Source organism: Astatotilapia calliptera, chromosome 4, assembly GCF_900246225.1.
Source record: "Astatotilapia calliptera chromosome 4, fAstCal1.2, whole genome shotgun sequence".
NCBI lineage: Eukaryota > Metazoa > Chordata > Actinopteri > Cichliformes > Cichlidae > Astatotilapia > Astatotilapia calliptera.
Window position 1 is genome coordinate 21,074,089 of NC_039305.1, and position 25,519 is coordinate 21,099,607.

A 25,519-nucleotide genomic window follows, 5' to 3' on the forward strand; every position below is an offset into this window, starting at 1 on the left:
TAAGATAAGATAACCTTTATTAGTCCCACACGTGGGAAATTTGTTTTGTCACAGCAGGAAGTGGACAGTGCAAAAGTTATGAGGCAAAAATTAGAATACAATAAGAATAAATACAGTACACAACTGTACAGAATAGAATAAAATAAAATACTATATACAGTAGAATAAAATAAAATAAATATACAATAAGATAAAAATAGAATACGAATGCTATATACAACTGAGTAAAAATACAACGATGACAGAAAGGATTATTGCACTTAGTATTATTGCATATGTATGGATGTGTGTGCTTGATCAGTTAAAGTCTTTATTATGGAGTCTGACAGCAGTGGGGAGGAAAGACCTGCGAAATCTCTCCGTCCCACACCGTGGGTGCCGCAGTCTCCCACTGAAGGAGCTGCTCAGTGCTGTCACAGTCTGCTGCATGGGGTGGGAGATGTTGTCCATCAGGGATGACAGCTTAGCCGCCGTTCTCCTGTCACTCACCACCTCCACTGGGTCCAGAGGGCATCCTAGAACAGAGCTGGCCCTTCGGATCACCCTGTTCAGTCTCTTCCTGTCCCCAGCAGAGATGCTGCCGCCCCAGCAGACCACGCCATAAAAGATAGCAGAAGCCACAACAGAGTCATAGAATTTCTTCAGGAGTGGGCCCTCCACTCCAAACGACCTGAGTCTCCGCAGCAGGTACAGCCTGCTCTGCCCTTTCCTGTAGAGGGCGTCTGAGTTATGAGTCCAGTCCAGTCTATTGTTCAGATGAACACCAAGGTACCTGTAGCTGTCCACAGCCTCAATGTCCATACCTTGGATGTTCAGTGGTTGCAGTGGAGAATGCTTGTGCCTGCGGAAGTCTACCACCAGTTCCTTGGTTTTACTGGCGTTGATCTGGAGGTAGTTCAGCTGGCACCAGTCCACAAAGTCTTGGGTCAGACCTCTGTACTCCTTGTCGTCCCCATCAGTGATGAGGCCGACTATTGCAGAGTCATCAGAGAACTTCTGCAGGAAGCACTGGGTGGAATTGTGGGAGAAGTCTGCAGTGTAGATGGTGAAGAGGAACGGAGCCAGAACCGTTCCCTGTGGGGCCCCCGTACTGCAGACGGTTCTTATATTTATATATATATATTTATATATTCTTATATCAGTTCTTATATTTAAGAACTGAAAAATAATCTCAGACGTACTATGAAAAAATGTCTTAAACTTTTTGTGTTGACTGTCACGTCTATTTTATTTATTGCCTAAAGCACATTTAATAACCGAAGTTCACACAAACTGCTTTAAAGACAGGTGCATTTACATTCTAGGTCCCCAAAAAACCCAGTTACAAAAAGCTAAAAGATGTGCTTTTTTTGAGAAAGTAAAAGAAAAACATCACAGTAATTTGGTGGTCATTAAAATGTGTTCAGAATTTGCAAATTGATGATAATTTTAAATGTCATGACACACCGCTCTCCCCTACATAAGCTGTCCTTATAAGTTAAAAATACCGATATTGGTATCGGGAATGCTGGCCCTGTATTTATTTGGTATCGATCATAACAAAATTTGCAGTATGGCACAGCAGTAAAAACAGCCAAAGGACATCACATCGGTCATACTGACGTTTGGCTGTTGTCAGCGTTGCAGATTCGTGACATTTTGATCCCTTTCTATTTTTAACTTACACACTTTGCGTCTACAACCTACATTTCTATTAATAGCTCACTGCGCACTTTTTTACTAAGGCATCTGCGTCTATTCATAGATCTCGGTTTGAAAAAAAGATAAAGCGTGTTGTGCCACGTGTCTGGGACGTGTGACGTGTTGTCCCCCTCCCTCTATTTAAATACCTGTGAAAGAAAAAGCGGTTGCGCAGAGACTGTGGGGTGGAAAAAATTAGAGCGATGGAATGCGGTCCTACAAAGTTTGCGCTTTGTAATGACACACCTGCAGCGGACAATCCCTGGCAGTGACAAATCATGACATGCACGTACTTGTGCATACTCCGTTTATTTCCTTTTGGCTGCTAACTTTCTTTGACGAAATTGGAAAATGGCTCCTCAAAACTAGATTTACCAGAGAGGACTGTTCGGTTACTAAAACAAAAAAGCTATTCCACAAAAAAAAGAAGAAAAAAAAGTAGTCCAGCACTTTAATATAACCATTCTTATAGTCACGCATGTCCACGATGTTGTAAATCGTTCATGTGAAAACTTGGAAATTCTAATTATCACTTTACAGTCACTTGCTCAGGGGCGCGCCTTTTCCCCCTCGAGGGTTTTCACGAGGGATGAAGGGTCTGTCTCTATCCCTGCCAAGTCAAGCCCACTTGGTCACACCCTTCCCGGCCAACCCCCAACCCCTACACCCCACCTCCTGCTCTGCCCGCCATGTTCTGTAGGAGGAGGAGATACGTGTAGTCCTGGCTTTAGCTGGCTTAGCACTAGCAGCATATAGCTAGGCGGAGGCGCAACAAGCTCCTTGAACGCCCAAATAAGTACTCCTGTCTCGGTTTCCCCCTTCTCTTTTTGGAATTAGCTACGTTTTTTATTGGTTTGACTTCCACTTGGAGTGACACGAGTACCTAAAGTATCCCTCTCAAAAATTCTGGTAAGTTACCTTCGGTTTTCAACACAGTCGCGTTGTTTTGTTTTTCTGGGGTGTCCTGTAATCCAGTTTGCTATGGTGATGTCTCCACTGAGCTCCCGTCTTGGATGCTAGCTTGAAGGATCGCTAACTAGCTTTACATGCTAGTTGATTGTCCTAACATAGAAAGTACTTTATGAAGCTAACGCGAACGATTGTGCGTTACAGTATAGAAGTGGTCATAAAACCGGTAAATAGTAAATTGTGTTACATCTAGATGGTGAGTGATCAACAGTTGTGTTGTTAGTAGGGTGCTGGAGGGGATGGTGTGTGAACTGGCTGTTCTAACACAAGCTCTGCTAGCTTTGATTCAACTTTTCTGAAAGCCAGGATTTGAAATCGTCTTGTAAATTGACGCTAGGCGGTGGTTGGTATCTCGGGTGCAAATATCTGTAAGTGGAAAAAGTGATTGCTGCAGTGTATTTTTAAGCTACAGCAAACTTTTCCGGGTTATGTACTTTTCCAGTGAGCTGAAATGTGTAGTCACCGCTAACTCAATCAATGCTAAGCACTAGAACTTGCCGCAAGTTTGCACTCAACTAGCTGTAGTTAGCGGCAAACCCCTTAGTAGCAAGTGTGGTTGCTATTCTATGTTAGAGTAAGCTCGCACTATTTTATACACATACTTATTTCACCTCTATCACCTGGATTTTTTGACTGAACGGATTATAAATAACATTAAGGTAGTTTACTAGCACCAAACGAATGTTAGCTAAAGCTACTTTAGCTTATGTGCTAACTATCAGTCACGTCAGTTCAAGGAGGCGCCGTGATTTTAAAAAAAGAAAAAAAGAGCCACTTAAATTATTTTTATTTTCTCTACCGAAACACACATGCTGTTATAGAGACGAGGGCTAGACGAGAGCATACTACAGTGACTCAGCAGTCCAAAACTTAACGTACTTATTGATATTTTTAGGGAGACTCGTTACGACGTGGGCGCTGTCCGTTTACTCGCCTGGTTTCCGACAAGCAGCGACTAAAGTGTTTGGTTTTTAGATCATTAATACTGGCAAGGTTTTCTTTTCTATTTTCAACATAGTCAAAGATGTTTGAGTAAAACCTCTCTTTTCATAGTCGCACTGAACCCGTATTGATGTGGCCTGAGAAGAGGGGCAGCGCTTCCTTTATTGTCAGGGTGGTCAGTCAGTTACGGGGGTGACAGATGCATCATCACGGTCCTCCTCCCGTCCCTGTCTTGGCTGGCTTTGTTTCTCTCGGCTAGCAACATAGGACAAAAGGTGGGGTGATGCGTCGATCAGATGGTGGCCTCTCCTCCTGTCTCACTGTCTCAGAGTGCACGGTTGTAATAGCTCACTTAAACCCACTTTAGTACTGTTTGAACAAGTGTTAGTGCTTATTTGACGCGAGTTTGGCTTTTGGGAGCTTAATCCTTGTGTCTAGGAGAAGATGAAGATTAATTACTTATGAATGTTGCTCTTGGTTGTACCATATGTAAAGGGATGGTTAAGGAACTGGCTGGATGCCATTACACAGCCTATTATACACAATGTCATTCTGAACAGACAAACATAGTCTTGTCACATTCACACACAGGCGCCCGGTTGTGCAAGCCTACTATCTCGAGATCAGCTTTACTCATTCTGTGTGACAAGGTGGACCTGTTCTCAATGCGCTGATTCTGAGCCCTTAATGCTAATCACAGTTTACCTAGCTTTTGCCAAAACACACACAAGATAAGTTGGACTTGTTATGATCTAAGGTGACTCACTTAAGTCAAGTGTTCTACGTGTTTCTTTGGGATATATTCATTCAGATATTTTCTAGGACATGAAAAACCCATTCATCTTCGCCAGGCAATATGAACATGTTTGGCTGAAAAACATGAATCATTCTTTGATCTAATGATTGGGGTGATTTTGTAAAACAAGGGTTAATTTTTTACCCTCTTACAGTTAAATCCTATACATGTGGTTTGAGAAGATGCCTTAGTGGGTTCTCTCTTGATGCACAATGACATTCAGATTCTGTGAAATCTGGTGATGTGAAGCCCCTGGGTGATGTGAATGAAGCTGAAAAGTTAAGTTTGCATCAAGCGGGATTGCCCTGTAGGTTGTGGATTCTTCTTCAGGTGAAAGTGAGAATCAGAAATGAAGGACGGGTGTATTGATGCTGTTTGAGGGCTACAGGGCCTCTTTGCTTCTATGTCACCTTTATGTAGAGAAATGGGGGGTAGAACGCGTGGAGAAAAGTGAGTGAAAATGTAGGACTTAATGGTAAGTTAGGAAATTATATTTCTGTAACTTGATTCCAACTGTCAGCTATACACATCTATATCCTATTGCCGGTCAGGAGTTAACATTTATGGGTTTCCTCATGCAAGCAACATGAGGCAGAACTTCTCATTGCGTTTGATGTGAACTAACCGTAATGAAGGGGACATCATTATTGTTCCCTTATTTGGTTATTTCCTTGTCCGGGGTAGATTTCTCTCTAGCGATAATAGCAGTGCACAGAAGCTTGTTGAAAGCTATAGCTGAACTCTAACCTCAGGAACAGATTGGGCTTGGGTCTATAATGTTGTATCTCCTCCATGATTTTGTTCTGTTCTCCTCTGCTTCATCCTGCACCGGGAGTAATTTGTGTGCACACAGTGTAGGATGATTTTAAAAATTGCCCAATTGCTCTCTTTGCCGTACCCATGACTGACTTCCTGCCTGCCTCGTCCACCACCCATTGTTTAACTTCCATCGTCTCGCTACATTAGTGGACCAAAGAACTGCTCCTGAAATGTGCTGTGGTGCATCTAGTGGAATTGCCTTAAGTTGCTGTGACATGTGGCATGAGTGGCTGTGATATGGGTACCCCAGTGGGAATTGAAGGGTAGTGTTTGGCCATTACTCATCGTCTGCCTAAATGGGGGAGGAAGGAGCTTAAGAGACGCACCCACTCTGGGTTGCAATCTTTCCGTTGAGAGCGGGCACACTGGTGCACCGGGGAGAAGATGGACCCATTCATAAAGCAAGGCATGCTAGGATGTTTCTGCTACTAGTGTCACCTGGTTTTGGGAGACCTGCACCACAAACTGGAGTGTAAAAGAACTCCTGTCTTATGGAGTTTCCCTGACTGCCTGTTCTAAATGAATGAATTGATGTAACTCTTTGGTCCTTTGCGTGTGCTGTGTGCACTAACAAGTGACAAACTAATATATACAGGACTCGTTAGTTGTGGGTAAATCTCAAACTTTCAGTTTATTCACAGAAAAGTCAGAAAGGTGTGGTCTTTTTTTCTTTTCTTCTTTGGTCTCAAAGAGAAAGAAAGTTGTAGTTCTGTTCAGCCTAATGTGTCTTACTTCATGCTGATGGTGTTGATACTGAAACGACATATTGCACATTCCTGCACTGCCGGCACAGCAACAACTTCTGAGCACTTCCTGCCAAGCCAAGATTAAAGCTTTTGTAATGATGGACCTCTGGTGCACAGACATTAATGTCTCAGTCACACGTTTCTTTCCCCGTCTGTATCTTTAGATATTCGTAGTTTGGCGATACAGATTGTTAAATACATGACAAATAATTTCATTTTATTTAAGATGAACACTCATTGCGTGCAGGTGATTTGTTTACAGTTGGTCAAAGCCGGAAGGTTTTATAAGTAAGCGGCATTACAGTATTATTATTAAATACTGTTGATGGAATTCATAGAAAGTTGTAGGTATCTGTGACATGATTTGCAATTCAAAAAGGGAATATCTCATAATGCGCTACTACATCACTGCTGCTAGTTCATGCTGTTGAGACCAATCGTTATTCCTGTCAGGCGATACACATATTTATTTATTTATTTTTGGGGGGAAATTTATCACAACTGTTCTGTGTATATTAGTCCATCAGTTCACTGGTATCTTATTTGGATTTGTAAAAAAGTGTTTTCCACAGTAAGGCCTCATTTGTTTTTTGTTTTTTCTGCTTTTGACCTTTGCATGTAACAGTAAATGGCACTTTGTCCCATTTGACTATGATGGTAGTGCGGTTAGTGTTTTTCTCAGCCTGTATTTAATGGGTTATTTCTGTTCCTCTTCCTCCTTCAAAATTAGTCCAACTCTATGGCCATAATAAATGCATATTTGGTCTGTTGTTTGGCTGCAGGGCACAAGCACTCTTTCGCCTTTGCCTTCTGTCGCATTCTAAGGAATGATCGCTGGGTATTTTTTACTTATTTACTTCATTTATTACTTTGTCTTCCAAAAGCGAAAATCGCCAAGGATTAGACAATTGTTGCATGAAAAACCAGGCGATATTAAAACACCACATATTTAAATATATTATAAATGGCTTTGTGTTGAAATAGAGAACAGGGTGGACTAACAGCTCATCTTTAATGTGTGTGAGTCAGATACAGACAGGCCAGAAAGAAAAGAAGGAAGAGACTGAATGGGTGGCGACAGATGTGTTCGAGTTCATCTGGTGCCGTTAAAAAGCACACCCTGGACTCAATTATTTCACGCTTAAACTGCTACCCCGCATTGTGTGCTGGCGGTTTGACGGGATGATGACATGCTTACTGATTTTTGACATACTTATAACCTGCACTGTCAGCATGAACACATATTTCTTTAGACACGCACACAAACACAAGTCTTGTGTGCAGTCTTCTTTTGGGATTGGCGTGAACTAAGCACAGAAGGACTGAGTGAAGGCAGGCTGGGGATATCTACTGGCTCTTGTGTGTCAGGGGTGGGGTGGGGGGTTTGTTCCGGGATGTGAATGGGGGTTGCAGGAGGGTGGGATGGACAAGACAGACTCTCCTCTCTTCCTCCTGTCTGCTACGGGTGAATAGGTGATTATAGCAGCAGATGTGTCATTAGGTCTGAGCAGTATTCATGCGGATGCAGGGTGAGGAGGAGGGTGACGAGGGAACGTTCAGAGAGAGAGAGTGTGTGTGTGTGTGTGTGTGTGTGTGTGTGTGTGTGTGTGTGTGTGTGTGTGTGTGTGTGTGTGTCATGCTCTACAGGAATCACGTTTCATTGGCGTTAAGTGAATTTATGGGATGTGCCAAGTTGTTTTCTTATCCTTGTTTCTTCACCCCCGTCCCCTCCAGCTGTCTTTCCATGACATTGCTAGACAGGAAGCTCCCTGAAACAAATGCATGCACAAGTTGTCTGTATTTAACTTCTACATACATTGAAAAAAACGCGTTCTTGTGCTTAATAAAGTCCACACAGACTTGTACTTATGTGTATGAAAGAACTTTGTTGGGCTTGTCTGTGCACGCCTGGCATTGAGCTCTGATCAATGAAAAGGATAAGTCATCATAGGTTTGCCTGGAAGGCATCGAGGCAGGCAAAACAATGGGCACCGACATCCCAAACTGCAGTTTATTACTGATAACAGTAATAACTGCATTTGCAGTCCAAGCACAACTCTGTTAATGGGGGCTTGCTGTTCTTTTCCAGCACCAGCAGCAGATTTAAACGTGTTATGTAAGCCTTAGGTGTTGCATACTTAAGCGAGTTTTCACGGTCAAGAGTTTTTCACATGGCACTTGGGTGTGTACGTTATGCCGCTGTGAGTCTCCACCCACTATCCATACTTGTCTCTGTGTCTGGCAGGAAGTGATTAGTGGCTGCTTTGCTGATCTTTTAGAAACAAGTACTGAGGCGTCATCAGTCACTTCTGTGGTATTCATCTGACTGGAAATGGATTATCTCCCCTGCCACCCACCGGAGGGTGGAAACTCATTCTTACTGTTAATGCTGTGAAGATAAAGGCGTCTCATTCTCAGACTTGTTAGAGAATTGTGGTTGAATATATTGGGGAATTAAAAAAGCAAAGCTCTTATTTTATATATACAGTGCTTATTAGACCACCTGTTGTTTAAAAAAATGTTTTAAAAAATGTCACAAACGAAATGTTACTGAAATTAAGTTTTTATACCCAGAATTTAAGCCGACACCCTGGACTTTTCTGAGAACTCAGAAATTACTGCTTTTTCTGCTCAGCTGTAATTTGGCATCCTAATCAAAAAATAATAATATGCTTCAATATTTTTTTTCTGCTTTTGAAAAACAGTAAAATCAAAAACAATAATTTTATATTTTAGCATTAAAAATAAAAATTTTATTAAAGAGCTTGTGCACACTGATGGATTAACCATTTCAGTGATTGCCAATACTGTTAATTTAAATCTTTGCAAAGATTGTGGTCAAGTTACTGCTGGTGAATTACATTGATAACTTCTATGATCTTAGAGCAATATTATACATACACGTTGCTCTCTGTGTTATATTTACACCATATCAGGTTTTTTTTTTAAAAATCCCTGAACAATATTTTAAGGACTTATTTGTACTCCATAACCTGGTGCTCAAGATTAAAATGTTAGATCATTGCAGACCTCTTTATATGGCATGTTGTTTCATTGTAATTGTCTTCACATTGTCCTCCAAGTTCACACAAAGAATATGCACCTGAAGCAGTCTTGGAAGTGCTGGGGAATGGTGTGACCACACAGATTTGTTTAGTTTAACAAAAATCTTCACCATCCGTCCTAGTAATTTGCCATCGTGTCAAAGTTACTGTAAACTTAAGTGAAATTATAAAAGTGGAAACAATTCTTGTTCACAGCACCGTGACTTTGTATGATATAGAGGGGGCATGCATGGAAATTGCTTATCTAAGTGTGAAAGTATGAAACATGTTTGTCTAGTTTCAAAAAGCGCTTACAGCTGCTCTTGTGATTACACATCGATGTGAGCTTACTGTTTAGCTGTGGAACTTCATGAAAGACATTCAGATTAGCGTGTGACTTCAGCTGTTCAGAAATCTGAAATATTGCAACGCGTAGGTTTTTCTTGGGCTATTGAGGTTTTGAGTTGTTATTGCTGGCATGTGACATTACTTTAGGGGTGTGAAACTTATTAAAGAAGATGCATATTAAGCTGATGTTATGTTTAAGATACTCTGAGTGATTGCAAGTATTGTAGAGTGTGCTTGGTTTTTTTTTGGTTTTTTTTGGGTTTCTGGCCCTTGCCTATATTTGTTTTTCATATTGTTCTGTAAACTAACCTGTTATTTGTCGTCTTGGTCTAGGTGATGGCATGGTCATGTGTTCAGCCGGCACTGTGGGTGTGGAAATGGTTTTAACAGACGCTGTGTTGGAGGACTCGGGAACACTGCACTGGCCTGGAGGAGCCTCATAAACAACCGCGTACATCCACAAACCGCTTTGTTACAGGAAAACATTAACAAAACACCGCCGTGACAAAGGACACAGAAACGCGGGCAAACAACACAAGCTTCACCTGAAGGGCACGTTTGTAACTTCTGGGTGTGTGTAACCCAAATATTGTTGGTGTCCCAGCTGCTCTCCTTGTGTGAGAGTGTACGTTTGATTTCTTGTCTGTCCCATCTTAACCGCCACCATGCCAAGCACCATCCGCCGGCAGATGAAGAACATGGTTAACAACTACTCCGAAGCGGAGAAGAAAGTCAGAGAGGCCACGTCCAACGACCCCTGGGGGCCGTCGTCTTCACTCATGTCGGACATCGCCGACCTCACTTACAACGTGGTGGCCTTCAGCGAGATCATGAACATGATCTGGAAACGACTCAACGACCACGGCAAGAACTGGCGCCACGTCTACAAGGCGCTCACCTTGCTTGACTACCTGATCAAGACGGGCTCAGAGAGAGTAGCGCTGCAGTGCAAAGAAAACATCTTCGCCATCCAGACTCTGAAGGACTTCCAGTACATCGACAGAGATGGCAAGGACCAGGGCATCAACGTCAGGGAGAAGAGCAAGCAGCTAGTGGTCCTACTCAAAGACGAAGACCGCCTCAAAGGAGAGAGGTGAGACCTTTTTCTTTTTTTATTATTATTATTTTCTTGCAGCAGAGTGCGTTGCCGTCCTTTCTGCACTTCTGCTCTTCTGCTTGCAGCACAGGCATCAAATCTTAGAGAGGTCAAACCAACCACGACCTTTAATACAGAGGAAGCAACAAAGTTCAAAAGGCTGTCTTAGTCTACGTGACTAGATCAAAACATCTGTATTACGCGAGAGATTCTTATGTGTAGTTTAAGAGATCCATGCCTTCTTACTAAAACAGTTAATCCTTGGAAATAACTCTGTAACACTTCTTATCTTTATCACTTGTAATGTGTGCAAAGAATGTTGCTGGCTACAGATTTAATACATTTCCTGTCTTAACAGTCTGGCATGACTTTGTTCTTTCAGTGATTTTTATTTTATTTATTTTTCCCCCCTTCCTCCACTTCAACTCGGTGGCGTATTTAGAAATATGTGATCACTCCAAGACTTGCAGTTTTGACACCTGCCTTTTTAACACACACACACACACACACACACACACACACACACACACAGTCTCGAACTGTACACAGAACAGAGAAAATGTTTTGGTTGCAACTGTAGTGTTTCCAGTATTATCTTAATTGGTCTGTGGGGATTTGTTTGACAGCATGTTTAATCTAAAATAATCATTTTGGCACTTTAGGACTGAAACCACTTGAAACCCTGATTCTCGGGGTAATTAGATGTGCTATTAGATGTTCTCGCTTTGTTTGGTTTCATGGCTCCATCGTCGTGTCACCCTAGTATCTCATTCTTATTCGTTCTGTTAGACCTAAAACTAGAGTTTCTTAGCTTAAGTCAAGATGATTGATCACAGATATTAATCATATATTATCCCTTTTGTCCTGCTAGGTCTCAGGCTTTGAAGACCAAAGAGCGTATGGCCCAGGTGTCCACAGGGAGCAGTCATATGGGATTTGGCCGAGGCTCATCTCAACCCAACCTCTCCACTTCCTACAGTGAAGAGTATGGCAGATCAGAGGGATCACCTGCTTCCTACCATGGTTGTGAGTACTGGATTATAATTACCAGTCGGCTTAACACATAGAAAGGTGTCACGCCATATGTTTAAGCAAAAAAAAAAAAAAAATCATGCAGTGCACTCGATTATGGTTACTGTATCACAGTTGGTGTAACTTTGGCCTACATCCTGAAATCTGCCCCTCCCCCTGTCCTATCTCTGGCTAGCGCTCCTGCATTCCTTAATTCTCTCTTTCCCACACACACACACACACACACACACACACACACACACACACACACACACACACACACACACACACACAGAAGAGGAAGAAGAAGAAGACCCCCCAATCATCTTTTATCCACATGGCAAAGGAATCTGCTTCCCTTTATAGTGATGCACTCGTTTCTCTAGAGACGCATGACAGTGACAATGTAGCAGAGTGCACGGAAACCACTAAGGGTCAGTTTTATAATATTTCAGACCTCTTGTCAAAGCATGAAATAATATCCCTTTCATTCCATGATGTAGAGTAAATACAGTACAGGGTTGTTCATACTCAGTGACATCTTTAGGTGATTTTGCTGGAGTTTCTAAACGGAACTCTTTTCCTTTCACACTCTAACCTCCCACCCAGTTCTTTGTACACAGCAGGATGACTTTGTGTCTGTGTGTGTGCGTGTACGCCTATGGATGTGGGTTTGTTGCCATGCATTTGGTTTCAGGCTGCCCAGACTTGTCTAGCATCCTTATGGAGTGTACACCAAGCTCTCATTTATGGCCCACATTCCTGTGTGTACATTGTGTTTGAGTGCGAGGCTCAGAGGCGGAAGCTACAGCAGCTGAGTCATCAGTGCAGAAACTGATGGAGGATCTGGCCAATAGGCGTTAGGCTGTGGGAGTTGCTAGGGGAGATTTTTGGGATTCCAGACAAACTTTCTGAGTATTGTTATCCAGACAGGGTGTGAATAAATGGCCGTGTGAGACTGTAGGTGTAAAGCCGGCCCCCAGTTACCAAAATTAACCTCACCCTGGGCCTAAAAATCTCTACATTTTATCTTTTATCTTCTGTGGTTGATTCTTATACATTTGGATAATGGTGCCTTTTTATTTCAGCATTTTAACAAGTAAAATACATAAAAATAATCGGAAAATATCTAATCTAAAACATCTAGTAATTACTGTCCAGTAATTAAAACAAAAAAAAATATTTGGCAGGTTTTATAGAAATAGTTTTATAGTGTCACATACTCATGTGCCACATACAGAAGAGACAAGGTTTGAAACCTTGTCTCTTCTGCCACTTATCTAGGTCACAGAAGCAGTCTAATGGGTCAAATTATGGTTAAGTGAAGGTAGCGCGTAGGCAGCTGCATAGAGCATCTGTTGTCAGATGGGGTTGATATCAGAAATAAGTGGCACAACTGGTTTGTGGGCTACTCTGTGTTGTTGCTGGTCCATCAGCCAGCTACAGAGAAGAGTGTAGTTCTAGCATACGAGTTCAACAGTGTGTTTAAAAACATGCTGGATGCCAGTACACATTGCAACCAGTATGCATTTGACTAACACACAGCATCATCCACATGTGCAGTGTGCAATGTGGATGCATACAAAAACACCTCCAAATGTTAAGTACATTTAACAACAAAAAAAAAAAACCCCTGATGTACAAAGACAAGAGACTGTGTCTGCAAGAATGGTGGCTGCTCATGGTTCTCACACATAGAAAAAACTCTCGTGTGCAATTAGCACCACATAAATCCACGCAAGATGACACAAGTGGTCATCAGCCCATTTCAGCACAAAAACCCAGCCTCCTTCTCTTCATAGCTGGAATTGCATGGTGCTCATGCAGCCTTAATGTAGTTGGATGCCTTAGCTTTTGTGGAATTGGAATATCATTAAAGACAGCATGAACCAAAGTGGAGATGCCAAGATAAGAAATTATTTAACTAGCGTCTTATCAGCTCTTTAAAGATTGAAAACTAAGGATGTTGAAATGTTTTCTGAAACCAGGCAGAGATTTGTCTGTAACATATGCCAGAAGACTCGATTATCCATATATGGTTCATTCCCACAGTGGTGGGTAAGGAACTGGTGTGTTTTAGTTGGCTTTCAGTTTTTGTTTATTTGCCTTTCTGTTTTGTGGCAGCTCAGTATGTCTTCAGGCTCAGTGGTCTTTTTAAATCTAACAAGAAAAAAGTATTTTTCTTCTGCTAGATCACTGCATAGCATGTGTGTGTTTATGACATAATGGTAAATTTACTAGGGAGTCAGCACGTGTTCTTCAAGAGCCAAAGCTCCCCCCCCCCCCCCCCCCCCCCCCTCTGATTTGTCAGACATAATTGTGTTTGTATGGTTCCACTGTGTCTGTTTTAGCTTTAGTACAGCTGTTCAAGGCAGGCATAGATGAGGTTGAAGCCATAGCTCACTGTTCCAGCTAAACAAACACCTTTTACCTCAGGTACTTTCTCAGGAAATGCATAGTCTGGAGTCGGAGCAGCAGAGACACGGGTTTGATGAGGAGCAAGGAAAGGAAGAACATCAGAAATATGGAGCTAGCGCTGCCACAAACGATTATTTTGATAGTCGACTAGTCACCGATTGTTTTTGCGATTAGTCGACTAATCAGATCATGCATCCATTGGACGTAAAACATACAGCTTATTCCACTAGCATGCATCTGCTTTTATATAACTATCAGCTTACAGCTTGAAGTGTTTAAGGTATGTGCTAACTAAAAATAAAGACAAGATCACAGTTTATTAAACTTTTAATGAAATTGAGATTGTCTCGGTGGAGTTTAATAAACTCAGCCGTCTGCTCCTTGCTATCTAAAATATAACAGGACACTGGAGTAAACTCTCGACCATCTCACACTTCTGTTTAATCAGTTGTCTGCTTGACGTTTATTCGGCTGTGTGAAAACTATAACTTTAATCTCAGCCAAACCGATTTACTCAGGAACAAATAAAACGCTGAAAAAGCCAAATAATAACATTTTTAAGTTATCTAAGTGACTTATATATCATGTTAAACCTGAGTAGCGAAAGACCGCGGGGGGTTTGAAAACGATGTGCCGGGAGTTGAACCTTGACCTCCGGGCCAGCTCATCTCCGAAAATGTCGGAGCACTTTTGTAAATATGTGATGTCTTGATAAATCAACCAGATATTTGATGTTTACACATCTACATTCTCGCCTGAAAATATCCGAAAACTTTATTTTGTGACCCAAAAAGAGTAATATTAAAACTAAGTAGCTGCCGCCATCGTTGGAAACTGGAATTGGCTGAGCCACGCTATGAATTCTGGGATAGGTTGGGTCACGAAGGACACACCCGACCCATCCTTCAAATCTGGGGAAATTAAGGACGCATTTGTCGGCTGCATTTGGAGAAGTCTTCGAGTTTGGACAGCCTTCGTCGCGTCGCTGTAATGTAATCGGCCTACAAATGCAGCCCCTGAATTTGGACACAGCTACGATACTGGAGACTGCTTCTTCTTCTTCTTCTTCTGTGTTTAACAGCAGCTGGCATCCTTGTAGATGTAGTGCTGCCATCTTCTGTTTCAGTCCGTTATTACACTCTTAAATCCTACTATTTATTCCTGCATCTTTCAGAATCTCACAAAGCTTCAAACGACGCGTCGACTATTGAATTAGTTGTCGGCGATTTCGATAGTTGCCGTAATCGTGACTAGTCGACGAATCGTGGCAGCCCTATCTGAAGCCAATACCTAGAAAACCCGCACAGGTGTGGTTGTTGCTGTCGTTGTTTACAACACTTTTTGTACTCGCATGGGATTTTGAATATGCACATTTCTCTGAGTCTGCAGACTTTAACTGAAGACTTTTGACTGTTTTTTGGCTAAACAAAAACTTGTTTTCGGTTTTTGACTAACCTAAAACGGTAAAGGTACAGTAAGCAGTGGAAAGAAATGTAGTTGTGCAGTTTATTGTTATGTGACAGTATCTGCTCTTGTGGTCATTTATTGCATAGTTTTAGAGTTTCACTCAAATAAAACACATGCTTGACTTTTGGTACTCTCTTGAATGAAACTATTTGACTTTTGCGACCATTCATCGGATTATTTCTTGAAGCATCCAGAGTTGACAGTGGTGAAGCTTTTTAGACACTTTTGTTAATGATGATCTTCTATGTAATAGATAAATGAGGCTTTTGTTTCTGCAGAGCACGGGCTACATATGAGCTGTTTTTGTGTTACTGGCTATCAGGTTTCTTTAACCATTTCAAAGAAGACTGGGCCTCTTCATTTTAAGGGAAATGTCTTTTTTGTACCATTTCTACCATCTTCTTATGATGGAAACATTTGATCGGGCAAATTGTCTGTGTACGTTTACAGATAACTTGCTGATGTGATATGTATTTTCAAAAATGTCTTTTCAGGGTAGGAGGATGTTAGTCAAAGTGAAGTTTCAAAGTTAGTCGCATCAAAGAGTGAAACTAACATTTAGTCTTTCCGCACGTCATATTTGTGTTACTTGGGTTTTTTGGCCTTGGGATTCTACAGCTGCTCAGGGTTCGACGTATATTTAAAAAGAAATGAAGCATGATTATGATCATGAAAAAATAAGTGTGCATATTTGTAGCCAAATTGGCAGTAGAAAAAAAAATAATGGCTGGCGTGTTTGTGTGAAGGAGAGAGGCGAACGAACGAAAAACAAAAGTACCCCAAAGGGAAAATTTGATCAGTCCTTCTTTTTTTAGTAAACAAAACAAGTAACAGGTTAAAAGAAAAGTGTGTGTGTGTGAGTGAGTGAGTGAGTGAGTGAGGATGAAGAACTATCATCACATAGAAAAGCACACGTTAAGTAGAAAATCCAGGTCATTATACATATATTCTTTGCACACCCACAACATTCACGGAGAAATAAAGTCAAAAGAATGACATGGCAAGAAAAGACAAATATGATGATGGCCTCTGTTTCCCATGGAAATGAGTTTGTTTCCACACTGAGACACAGTCACACTTTCAGTTCAGTTGAAGCTGCCATAGTGAGTGTCTCTCTACGCTCTTTCTTATTATGTTCAAGCCAGCTGGCGTGTATGTTTGTTTGTTTGCCACGTGCGATGTCTGCGTGTTTTGTGCTGCCACATGGCCCGACTTAATCCAATAAGCTGAACGGACCTATCGTCTCCCACGGGCTTGCAGTGAAGACCTATGATCACACACACACACACACACACACACACACACACACACACACACACACACACACACACACACACACACACACTGTGCTTTCTGTGCAGGCTAATAAAATGCTAAATGTGTCTTGCATTACTACTGGATATTGTGTGATTGCATCTGTTGTGACAGAAGTTGTCTTAAAGTACCTGTTAGGGAGTTTTTATTGTTTTATTCGATTATGCTTCAAATGTTATGTTACACATATTTCACCAGACACAGTTTTCTGTAGAAACAGGAAGCTGACCCTGTGACACTGACATTTACCGCAAGAGGACTAGTACAGAAATACATATCCGCAGAAGTTGACTTGCATTATATTATTCTTAGAAATTGACTTGCAACACACATACTTTGTGACACACACACACACAGCTTACACACAGACAGCATCAGGACCTGCATAACAGGAAATGTGATTATATTTGCATATTGACGATGTAACCTATAAAAATAAACGAATGCTGCAGTACGGGGTGACTCTCTGAGTTTCACCCGTGCCGCACGTTATCAATCTCAAGTGTCTCAGTGTTGTTTACTCACCTGACTGTTTGTTAACTGTAAATCTCTGACAGTACCAGTTAGTGCATAATGAACTGTGACGTCTTGCCCTGTGGCAGTAACATTAACATACATTCTGAATTTGCTGCTTAGCTACGTCTCCTAACGCCGGTTCAGAACTGGAACAGGCCAGACCTCAGACCAGCGGAGAGGAAGAACTGCAACTGCAACTTGCCTTGGCCATGAGCAGAGAGGCTGCAGAGCAGGTATGCACACTTTGTCGCACATGCGTATGCTAACATGCCAGACATGGCTGTTTCAAGTCGAGGTGGGCAGATTGATTTGAATATCGAATATATGTCAGAATACTTTAATAATCCCAAAGGAAACTGGATAGCAGCATTGGTGTCAGTATCAGTTTCTATCATTAAAGTTTGTTTGTTTGTTTGTTTGTGTTTTTTTTTAATGAAAAGGAGGGGAAAAAATACCTTAAACTTCCACTATCAAAAATGTCTGAAACCTTATGTGTTAACGGTCATGTCAACTATAGGACATTGAGTTGACTTGTGTTGTTTAAAAGTGCTTCATGGCATTCTCACACCAATAGTTTGTTTTCTCCGTATCAGCTTTTGCCCCATGGTTTGTGCATCACTGCCAACAACATGAGAATGTTCAATTCACCTTTTGGCCTGATGTGTCCGGCCAATAAGCGGAAGGAAGAAAAATAAAAAATAAAGGTGGTGTGTTCTGGACTTCTGGAGAATATGGAGAAACTACGTTAATTTAACGTAAAGTTTCTAGCCCATAAAGACATTTGCAGACCTCTAGTACCGTGCCACATCCTAAAGAACAAAGCATACGTGGCAGTGGCAAGTTGTTTAGCTCAGAATTGCGATATACTTCTGGTAGTTGGTTCAGATTGGGGGCCAAAGGGGAAAATGAACCAGAGTTTGATTAAAGCTGACTAAACGCAGCAGGTGTGAAAACAACCTTAGAGAAAGGCACACTTATATTCCAGGTCTTCAAAAAGCCCATATTCAAAAACAGCTGAAAGGAGTGTTTTGTTGTGTTAACTAATTATTTATATAGGAAAAAAATCACAGTGATTTAGTGGTCATTAAAATGTCTTCAGAGTCATGAGCTTTGTATGTAAGCTACCCTTCTAAGTCCACAATTGGCATTATTGGCCCTGTATTTACTTTGCATTAGCTTGATGTCAATATTTTCAGTATTGCACAGCGCTAGTTTTCAGTAAACATACAATAAATGAGCCTATTTTGCAGTAAAAATAAGATTAGTAGTACAAAAACACATCTTTAATTGAACATCACTTTGAAAAATGCCATGTTGAGAAGAATGAGATAAGTTACACATGGGTTGGTCTTTCTGTGTGTGTGCAGGAGGAGCGCATACGCCGAGGAGATGACCTGAGACTACAAATGGCCTTAGAGGAGAGTAAGAAAGAAGGCCCAGGCTCTGCAAAAGTTGCCAAGAAGAAAAAAGAGGTAAAAAGCACATAAGCGTAGTGGTTGCGGTGACTCAGTTATTCCATTATCGCAAACACGCTCCTGAAATAGTCTTGTCTCTCCCCATCTCCTTTTTCTGCCTCACCCTGTCTGCTCCCTTCAGTAGCCGTAATGAAGCCGCTAACTGGCAGCAGACTGCCGAGTTTATTTGTCATTATTCTGCCTGAATAAGTGCCCGGCTGCAGTTTGAGGCCACGGAGAGATAAAGAGTTGAAGACGTACGGTTGCACGACAATGACTCATGTTGTTCTCAGTGCGTAATGACATAACTACCCTCTATGTTTGAACAGTATTCATGTGCAGGATAATGGCCAACGGATTGTCTTTCCTACTTTTTTCCATTTCATATATTCCGTGTATATCTTCAATCACCCCCTTTGTATATTTCCTCTTTTGTCTCCATGCTTAATTTTCCTTTTATCTGATCTCCTGTCGTTTTGTTATTTTCTAACCCATGGGTCTCTCTTTGTAGCCACAGTCCACTTTGATGGATCTAATGGATGTCCCCGAGCCTGGTGCCAGTGCTGACCCCTGGGGCACGGGAGCTGGGGCCGGAGCTGCTGCTGCATCAGCTGACCCATGGCAGCCTTATGGTATATACATACACACACTCTTGCTTTCTTGAAAGTTGTTACATCATGTGAGATCTACATACTAGGGCTGGGCCATATTATACTGTTCAAGGTAATACTGGTACAAAGCTAGGCAACGATAAGAAAATGACATCACGGTAGAATATGGGTAAAACGCGCATGCGCAGTGCCGAAAAAGCACGGAGAATGCACGGTAACGGAGAATGTGAATGGGGAAAGTAGATTGAGTGAAATGGATGAGCCAGAATTGGTTTGTAAAAATGGTGCAGCTTAACTGGTTAGGTGTTTGTCCGTCAGATACACAACAAAGCACTTTTTTTTGTAGAACATGCAAGTGGGGCCGCTGTATTTGTCGACTAAGGTGCTTGTAAATCTGGAAGTAATCTGGGTCCTAAACTCCGTCCTTTAAAGTCCCGAAGTCAAACAAACGTCACTGAGAGTTTAAAACTGTCTAAATTCTTTCACCTTTAATGAAATGATCATCATTGCTGCTTTACCAGGTGTAACTATGAAGTTTAACATCCAGGCATCCATGAAAACAAAATTCACAGAGTTAGAAGTTAGCAGGAAGTTAGCGGAAGTTAGCTTGCTAGTTTCGTTAGTTACCTAAACATGATATAGCATGTTCTGACTGAGAGATTTCTGAAAAAATTCAAACGTACAGCTCTGCTATCACTTCCAACATAAATGAAGACAGGAAACTAAACAGCAGTGATATTTGTAAGGTTACTGAAGTTGGGCTAGCTGGTTTATAATGATGTGCTACGTGATCGCTAGCGACACAGCTATGTTAGCACAACATAAACAGTGAAGCTCGAGGATGAACACTAACACTTTTCCACTCGATAAAAGTTAACGTGAAGGTTCCTCATGGTTAGAGACAAATGCAATCGCATGGCAGGATGCTGTAAACAGACCAAACTTCAGTCAGGAGAACAATTGAGACAATCCATCCACAATACGAGGTTAGTCAATAATATACTGCAACAACAAGGGAATAGAGCAGCTGTGATAGAATACAGCATTAATGAATCAAAGGTACAGAAGTGGAAGAAGCAAGAAGAATGAGTTGAATAAAGTTTGATTTATCTGACTGCTTTGTTTCACTTAATGTGCCTTATAATCCCGTGCACCTTATGGTCCGAGAAATACGTATTTGACTTTTTTATTTGGCACACTGTGGTTTCATGTTGCAAAGCACCTCTTTTTAACTTCAGTGGATATTATACATGGTTATGCTCAGGATATGTCAGCCCATTTCTACTGGAAATACCTTTTGGTTAAACTTTCAGCAAGGAATTTGCATTTGCACTGTTAAATGTTTATACAGCTTTAATGCACATAAAAACAGCTGCTTGTTTAAGTAAAATGAATGGATCAGGTTTTTTTTTGCGCTAGTAAAGTTGTGGAGTTGTATTTTGTCTCACAGAAATTATATTGTTATCGCAAATTTTCCAAATATATATCGTGATATATATTTTTGACCATATCGCCCTGCTCTACTACATACTATCACTGAAAAGTTTGCATGTGTGTGAAAGAGATTTCTGCTCTCCACCTGCCGCTTGCAGGACTGTGACTCTTTGTTACACAGGAATGCTGCTCCACTGGCTCAGCAGCATTACTGCACTGAGGGTTGGGGAGGGTGAGAGTTAGCGGAAGACATTGTGAAGGAAGGGATCATGATGCTGGGAGAAAAGCAGGCTCGGGGAGTCAGATATGTAATAGTCCTCTGTCATGATGAGGTTGGCGTGTGAGAGGGAGTGTCTATGTGGATAGATTGAACTGAAATGAACTATGCAGTAATTACTCAGTTTATTTCAGTATTTGTTAGTCTCGGGTTTACAGAAAATTTGTTTAAATGTTTGATTAAGGAAGGGCATGATAGTTTCTGTTGCAGCATAATCACAGACGAAATCACATATGTGAGATTTTTAGATAATTATAACACAGATTCTTTGGAGTCCTAAATGAAATCACATGATCCCTCGCACTGTTTGCTCTCTGTACTCTGTGAAATGTACCTAATGATAAAATTTGAGGACTGTTGAAAGAGCGGCAGCCCAGAAATGAGGGAGCTTACTGCGTTTTTATCCCTTATCTGTCGTGTGTTTGGTTGACCGTTCATTCTGGATTCTGTGATGTAATTCGGTAACATAAATAATTTTTCAAGGATAAGGTGCTTGTTGGTTTTCCTTCCTCAACTCGAGGCTGGACTGATGTATTAAGTGAGGCCCAGGGGGGCTCAGCGCATTAAATTAACCCTGCTTTTCACCAATTCACTCCCCTCTCTTTACCTGTATATACCTTTAATCCCTCACCCACAGAACATTGAATGTCTCCCCTTCCCTCCAGGATCTGCCCCTAAGCCAGCAACCTCAGTGGACCCATGGGGCACTTCTACTGTCCCACCCATCAAGAGCAGCGATCCCTGGGCGCCCAACTCCATTCCTGCTTCTGACCCATGGGGTTCTGCAGCAGCCCGCCCCAAACCCTCCAACACAGGTAACCTTCTCTCTCTCTCCCCCCCCCCCCCCCAGCCCTAAACATAGCCAGCTTTGCTGCCAACTAAGTACCAAGGTGACCTGTCATGTTGCTTCTTACATTGTGATTAATAAATTAAAGTTGCAAGTACACAATGTTTTAAAAAGAATCATCCGATTTCAAAGAGCTTTTTAAAAATCTTGCGGTGACTTTTAGAATACATGGCTGAATTTAAGTTTCACATAGAGAGCTTACAATGTTTACAACTGTGCAGTGCGTTTACCTCCTGACACACAGCATGTGTCCGTGTGATTGGTTTGCTGTTTGTCCGTCAGATACACAAGTCGGTGCATCCACTGCTGTCGTTATGTTACCCACTGGCAATCATGTGAAACTCACGAATCCCTGTATGTGTTTCGATTGTTACCGAATTAAAGCACTCTGAAATTGGATGATTCTTGTTTATACTTTTTTGTACTGTATAATTTTCCAAGGTTTTAATGAAAATTCAGTCGACTTGAAGACTCAAACTCACAACAGAGCAACACAGCACAAAGTATTCATTGTCATTCATACTCATATTGTATTCCATTTGTCTTTTTATGTATTTGCTCTGTGTTTATGTGAACTTTTGTCTACTTTGTGTATTGTCTTGTATTCTTGCATTTGTGTATGCATTTTCTCCTTTCAGGTAGCTTTGACCTGTTGAGCGCATCCAATGGTACATCCAAAGAAGACTTCTCAGAGTTTGATAGCCTGCGCTCTTCCTCCTCTGTCCCCACTGGTACTCACCCTGTCTTTGTCTCTCTAATGACATGGAGTCTGTGTTGTTGTTGTTGTTGTTGTTTTTTGTTTTTGTCAGTGTCTGTCTGTGCAGATGCGTTGCTTCTGCATGGCAGAGACACACACATGTCTTGTGTTTATATGTCAGTATCACCAGACTGGAGCAAAGGCAGCATTATAACCACTAAAATTAGGTTTTTAAGCTGATTTGGCAGTAATTGTATCAAATTGTGGCCGGGAAACAGCTCTTTGCTCCAGTCTGGTTCCATTTCACTGTGGTGTAATCTGGGGCAGCTTTTGAAGGTACATTGTTAAATAAATTATCAGACTCAGTTTAGGGAAACCCTCTCAGATATGACCTGATTCTTGTTAAATCTCGATTTGGGAATTTACATCTAAATTTAAACTAATCCTATTCGCAGCTCCATTCAGGTCTGTGTCTGATAAGGTTCCAGTGAACAGTTTGGACGGTGTTATTCTCTAGTCTGAGTGTGGGAGGATGATGACTTTTGCTCTAGCTCAACACTAACGCAGCACTAATGCAGTCCAAGAGGTGGTGAGGAAAAGGATAAAGTGAAGCGACCTTCTACGGAGCGGATTTGCGCTCCAGCTGAAATCTACAAGATTTATGGGGCATTGTAGGCCTATCTCATCTTACCATGGCTGTTTCTAAGATCTGCTACACTTCATTTCTTATTTTGTGGCAGCAGTTTTCATCTTTGACATTTCCGTTTGTGTGTGTTTGTGTGTGTTTGTGTGTGTGCATGCGCGTGGTGTTGCTAGTAAGCTGGGTTTATGAGTGCATCAGTGAATGTCTCCACTGCTATCTGACTGCTGCCACAACAAACAGCCAGGCTGTCTGCCTCTGATGTCTTCTCATAATAGCGTCTTCTGATCATTTTATGGCATCAACTCAGTTTCGTTTTACTCTCAGTCTGAATCTGGTTTGCTCATGTGCTGATAAACATGTCCGCTAGTAGGTCGGCGACTCTGAGAAATCCAAATGGACAGCAAGTTTAGAGAACAAAACAAAATAGAATACCACAGTAAATCAATTCTTTTTGTTCAAATACTACTCTTCGGTATCGTAGATGCCTTCAATTATTTGCCGTGCCCGACTGGAGTAGGCATTAAATCCATAATGCTTTGCCCAATTCTGAAAGCAGCTCGTTCAGCTGTAAAATACGACTACCTCTACTTTTGTTCTTCAGGTGATATGGGCATTGCATCTTCTGTCCCCTCCCAACTCAGCCTGGCCAGCAGTAGCAGCCTGGACATATTTGATCCCCTTCCCACCTCAGCATCTACTTCCATCATCACAAACCCAACTAGAAAGACTCCTGAGTCCTTCCTGGGTCCCAATGCTGCCCTGGTCAATTTAGACTCTCTGGTGACCAAACCGGCCCAGCCTGCGCCAGTTGTCAACCCATTCTTGGCTTCAACAGGTGGGAGAGCAAAGAGAATGTGAAATCTAATATTTTATATATTTATTATTATTATTTATTTATTTTCTAACAATCTTAGTGGGATGGGTGAAGAAAGTGTTAGCTTTGAAGTATTTTAGCGAGTACTTTATATAATGTCCAACTGACATAGCCCAACTAAACACAATGTACTGTTGTACTAATGTGTTTTCTTCCTTTGTTTGTTATCCCCTCACTTTATTTAGGTGGCTCTGCTCCAACCCCGGCCAACCCCTTCCAAGTGAGCCAGCCAGCTCCCCCCACCCTCAACCAGATGCGCGTCAGCCCGATGCCCTCTGGCTTTGGCAGCATGGCAGAGCCCATAGGCCTTTCCTCCATGCCTCCTCAGCCCGTCCCCATGGTCCCTCTGACAGGTATGGCCCCCATGGGCCACTCGATGCCTGGAGTGGGTGCTGTGGGAGGCATGGGGATGAGCGCAGGGATTCCATCCTCCATGTCCATGCCCCAGCCCCTGATGAGCATGCCCCCCCAGGCTGGGACTCAAAACACCGGAACCACCAACCCGTTCCTTTTGTGAGAGGATGACAGGGAGAGGGACATCATGGAGTAACCCTTCCTTTTACTCTTCAACTTTAGCCCCTCAAGAAGCTTCAAAACGAACAAGGAGACGTCTTATCTCAATTATCCATTTATAACCAACTCCAAGCCAGAGTCCCAGCAGGACCCTCTCCTACCTTATCACACTCCCTAACTCCTTTCTTCTCTCTTTCTTTCTCTCCTACAAGCTGCCTAGTCCTGTGTTCCATGCTGATCTAATGATAATGTTGATGACCACAAAGAGTTTGCATCAGTCCACAGACTTTTTAAGAGTAGCGTCAGTGTTTACAGTTTTTCCACTGAGGCAGGACTTGGCCACAGTCTCTCCTCCCTGTCCTTTTCTCAATCATTTCTCCCTTACTTCTTCCCTTTAGGACCGCTCCTCTCCTCTTCTGTAGTGGAGTGACAGGAGAGTCTGACTGTTCTAATGCCAGGATCTTATCTCTTCACTAGAGCTAATCTTTTATAAGCCCTGCCAGCTGGTGTGTGTGTGTGTGTGAGAGAGTGCACATCTCAGTACTTTTACACTGTGTATTTTCCAGCGAGTCAACTTCCACTCACTGGAGTAAAGATGAGAGATGGTTAGATGTGTTTATACTCTGTGTGCGAGTGTGTGTGTGTGTGTGTGTTACAAAGCAGGAATTTTGCACAATTGTTTGCTTTTTTCTTCTTCTTTTGTTTCTTTCTTTTTTTCTTTTTTTTTTTCTGTGACTGTTGGGCTCACCGCTACACCTTAGCTTAGGGAGGACGTCCAGCCGCTTAAAACAGCCGAGTCGACACACACACACAAACACAAAAACACAGTGCCTCGGCTCATGGTCACAACTCTCATCTGGTCACTTCCTCTAATCTCTGAACTTTCTTCAGACCCTCCAGATGACCTTTGACCTCAGTGGTTCACAGGAATAACAATGAAAGCTTCTCAGAGGAGATGTTTTGTTTGTTTGTTTTTAAATATCTGTGTTTTTGCTCACATGCA

The 25,519-nt window shown here is 41.9% G+C and overlaps 1 protein-coding gene across 2 annotated transcripts; it reads left to right on the forward strand.

The window, feature by feature from the left end:
- Window positions 1–2,004: 2,004 nt before the first annotated feature.
- Window positions 2,005–25,192, forward strand: epn2 (epsin 2). 2 transcript variants are annotated; one of them, XM_026165456.1, is made up of 10 exons: window positions 2,005–2,589; window positions 9,678–10,437; window positions 11,312–11,466; window positions 17,287–17,399; window positions 18,534–18,638; window positions 19,132–19,252; window positions 21,608–21,757; window positions 22,428–22,520; window positions 23,731–23,964; window positions 24,189–25,192. In XM_026165456.1, the coding sequence occupies exons 2-10, from the start codon at window positions 10,010–10,012 to the stop codon at window positions 24,518–24,520; spliced, it is 1,731 nt and encodes a 576-aa protein (XP_026021241.1). In that variant the 5' UTR covers window positions 2,005–2,589; window positions 9,678–10,009; the 3' UTR covers window positions 24,521–25,192. The 2 variants fall into 2 exon arrangements, with proteins under 2 accessions (XP_026021241.1, XP_026021243.1); XM_026165458.1 differs by lacking the exon at window positions 22,428–22,520 and having other exon boundaries at window positions 2,006–2,589.
- The last annotated feature ends 327 nt before the right edge of the window (window positions 25,193–25,519 follow it).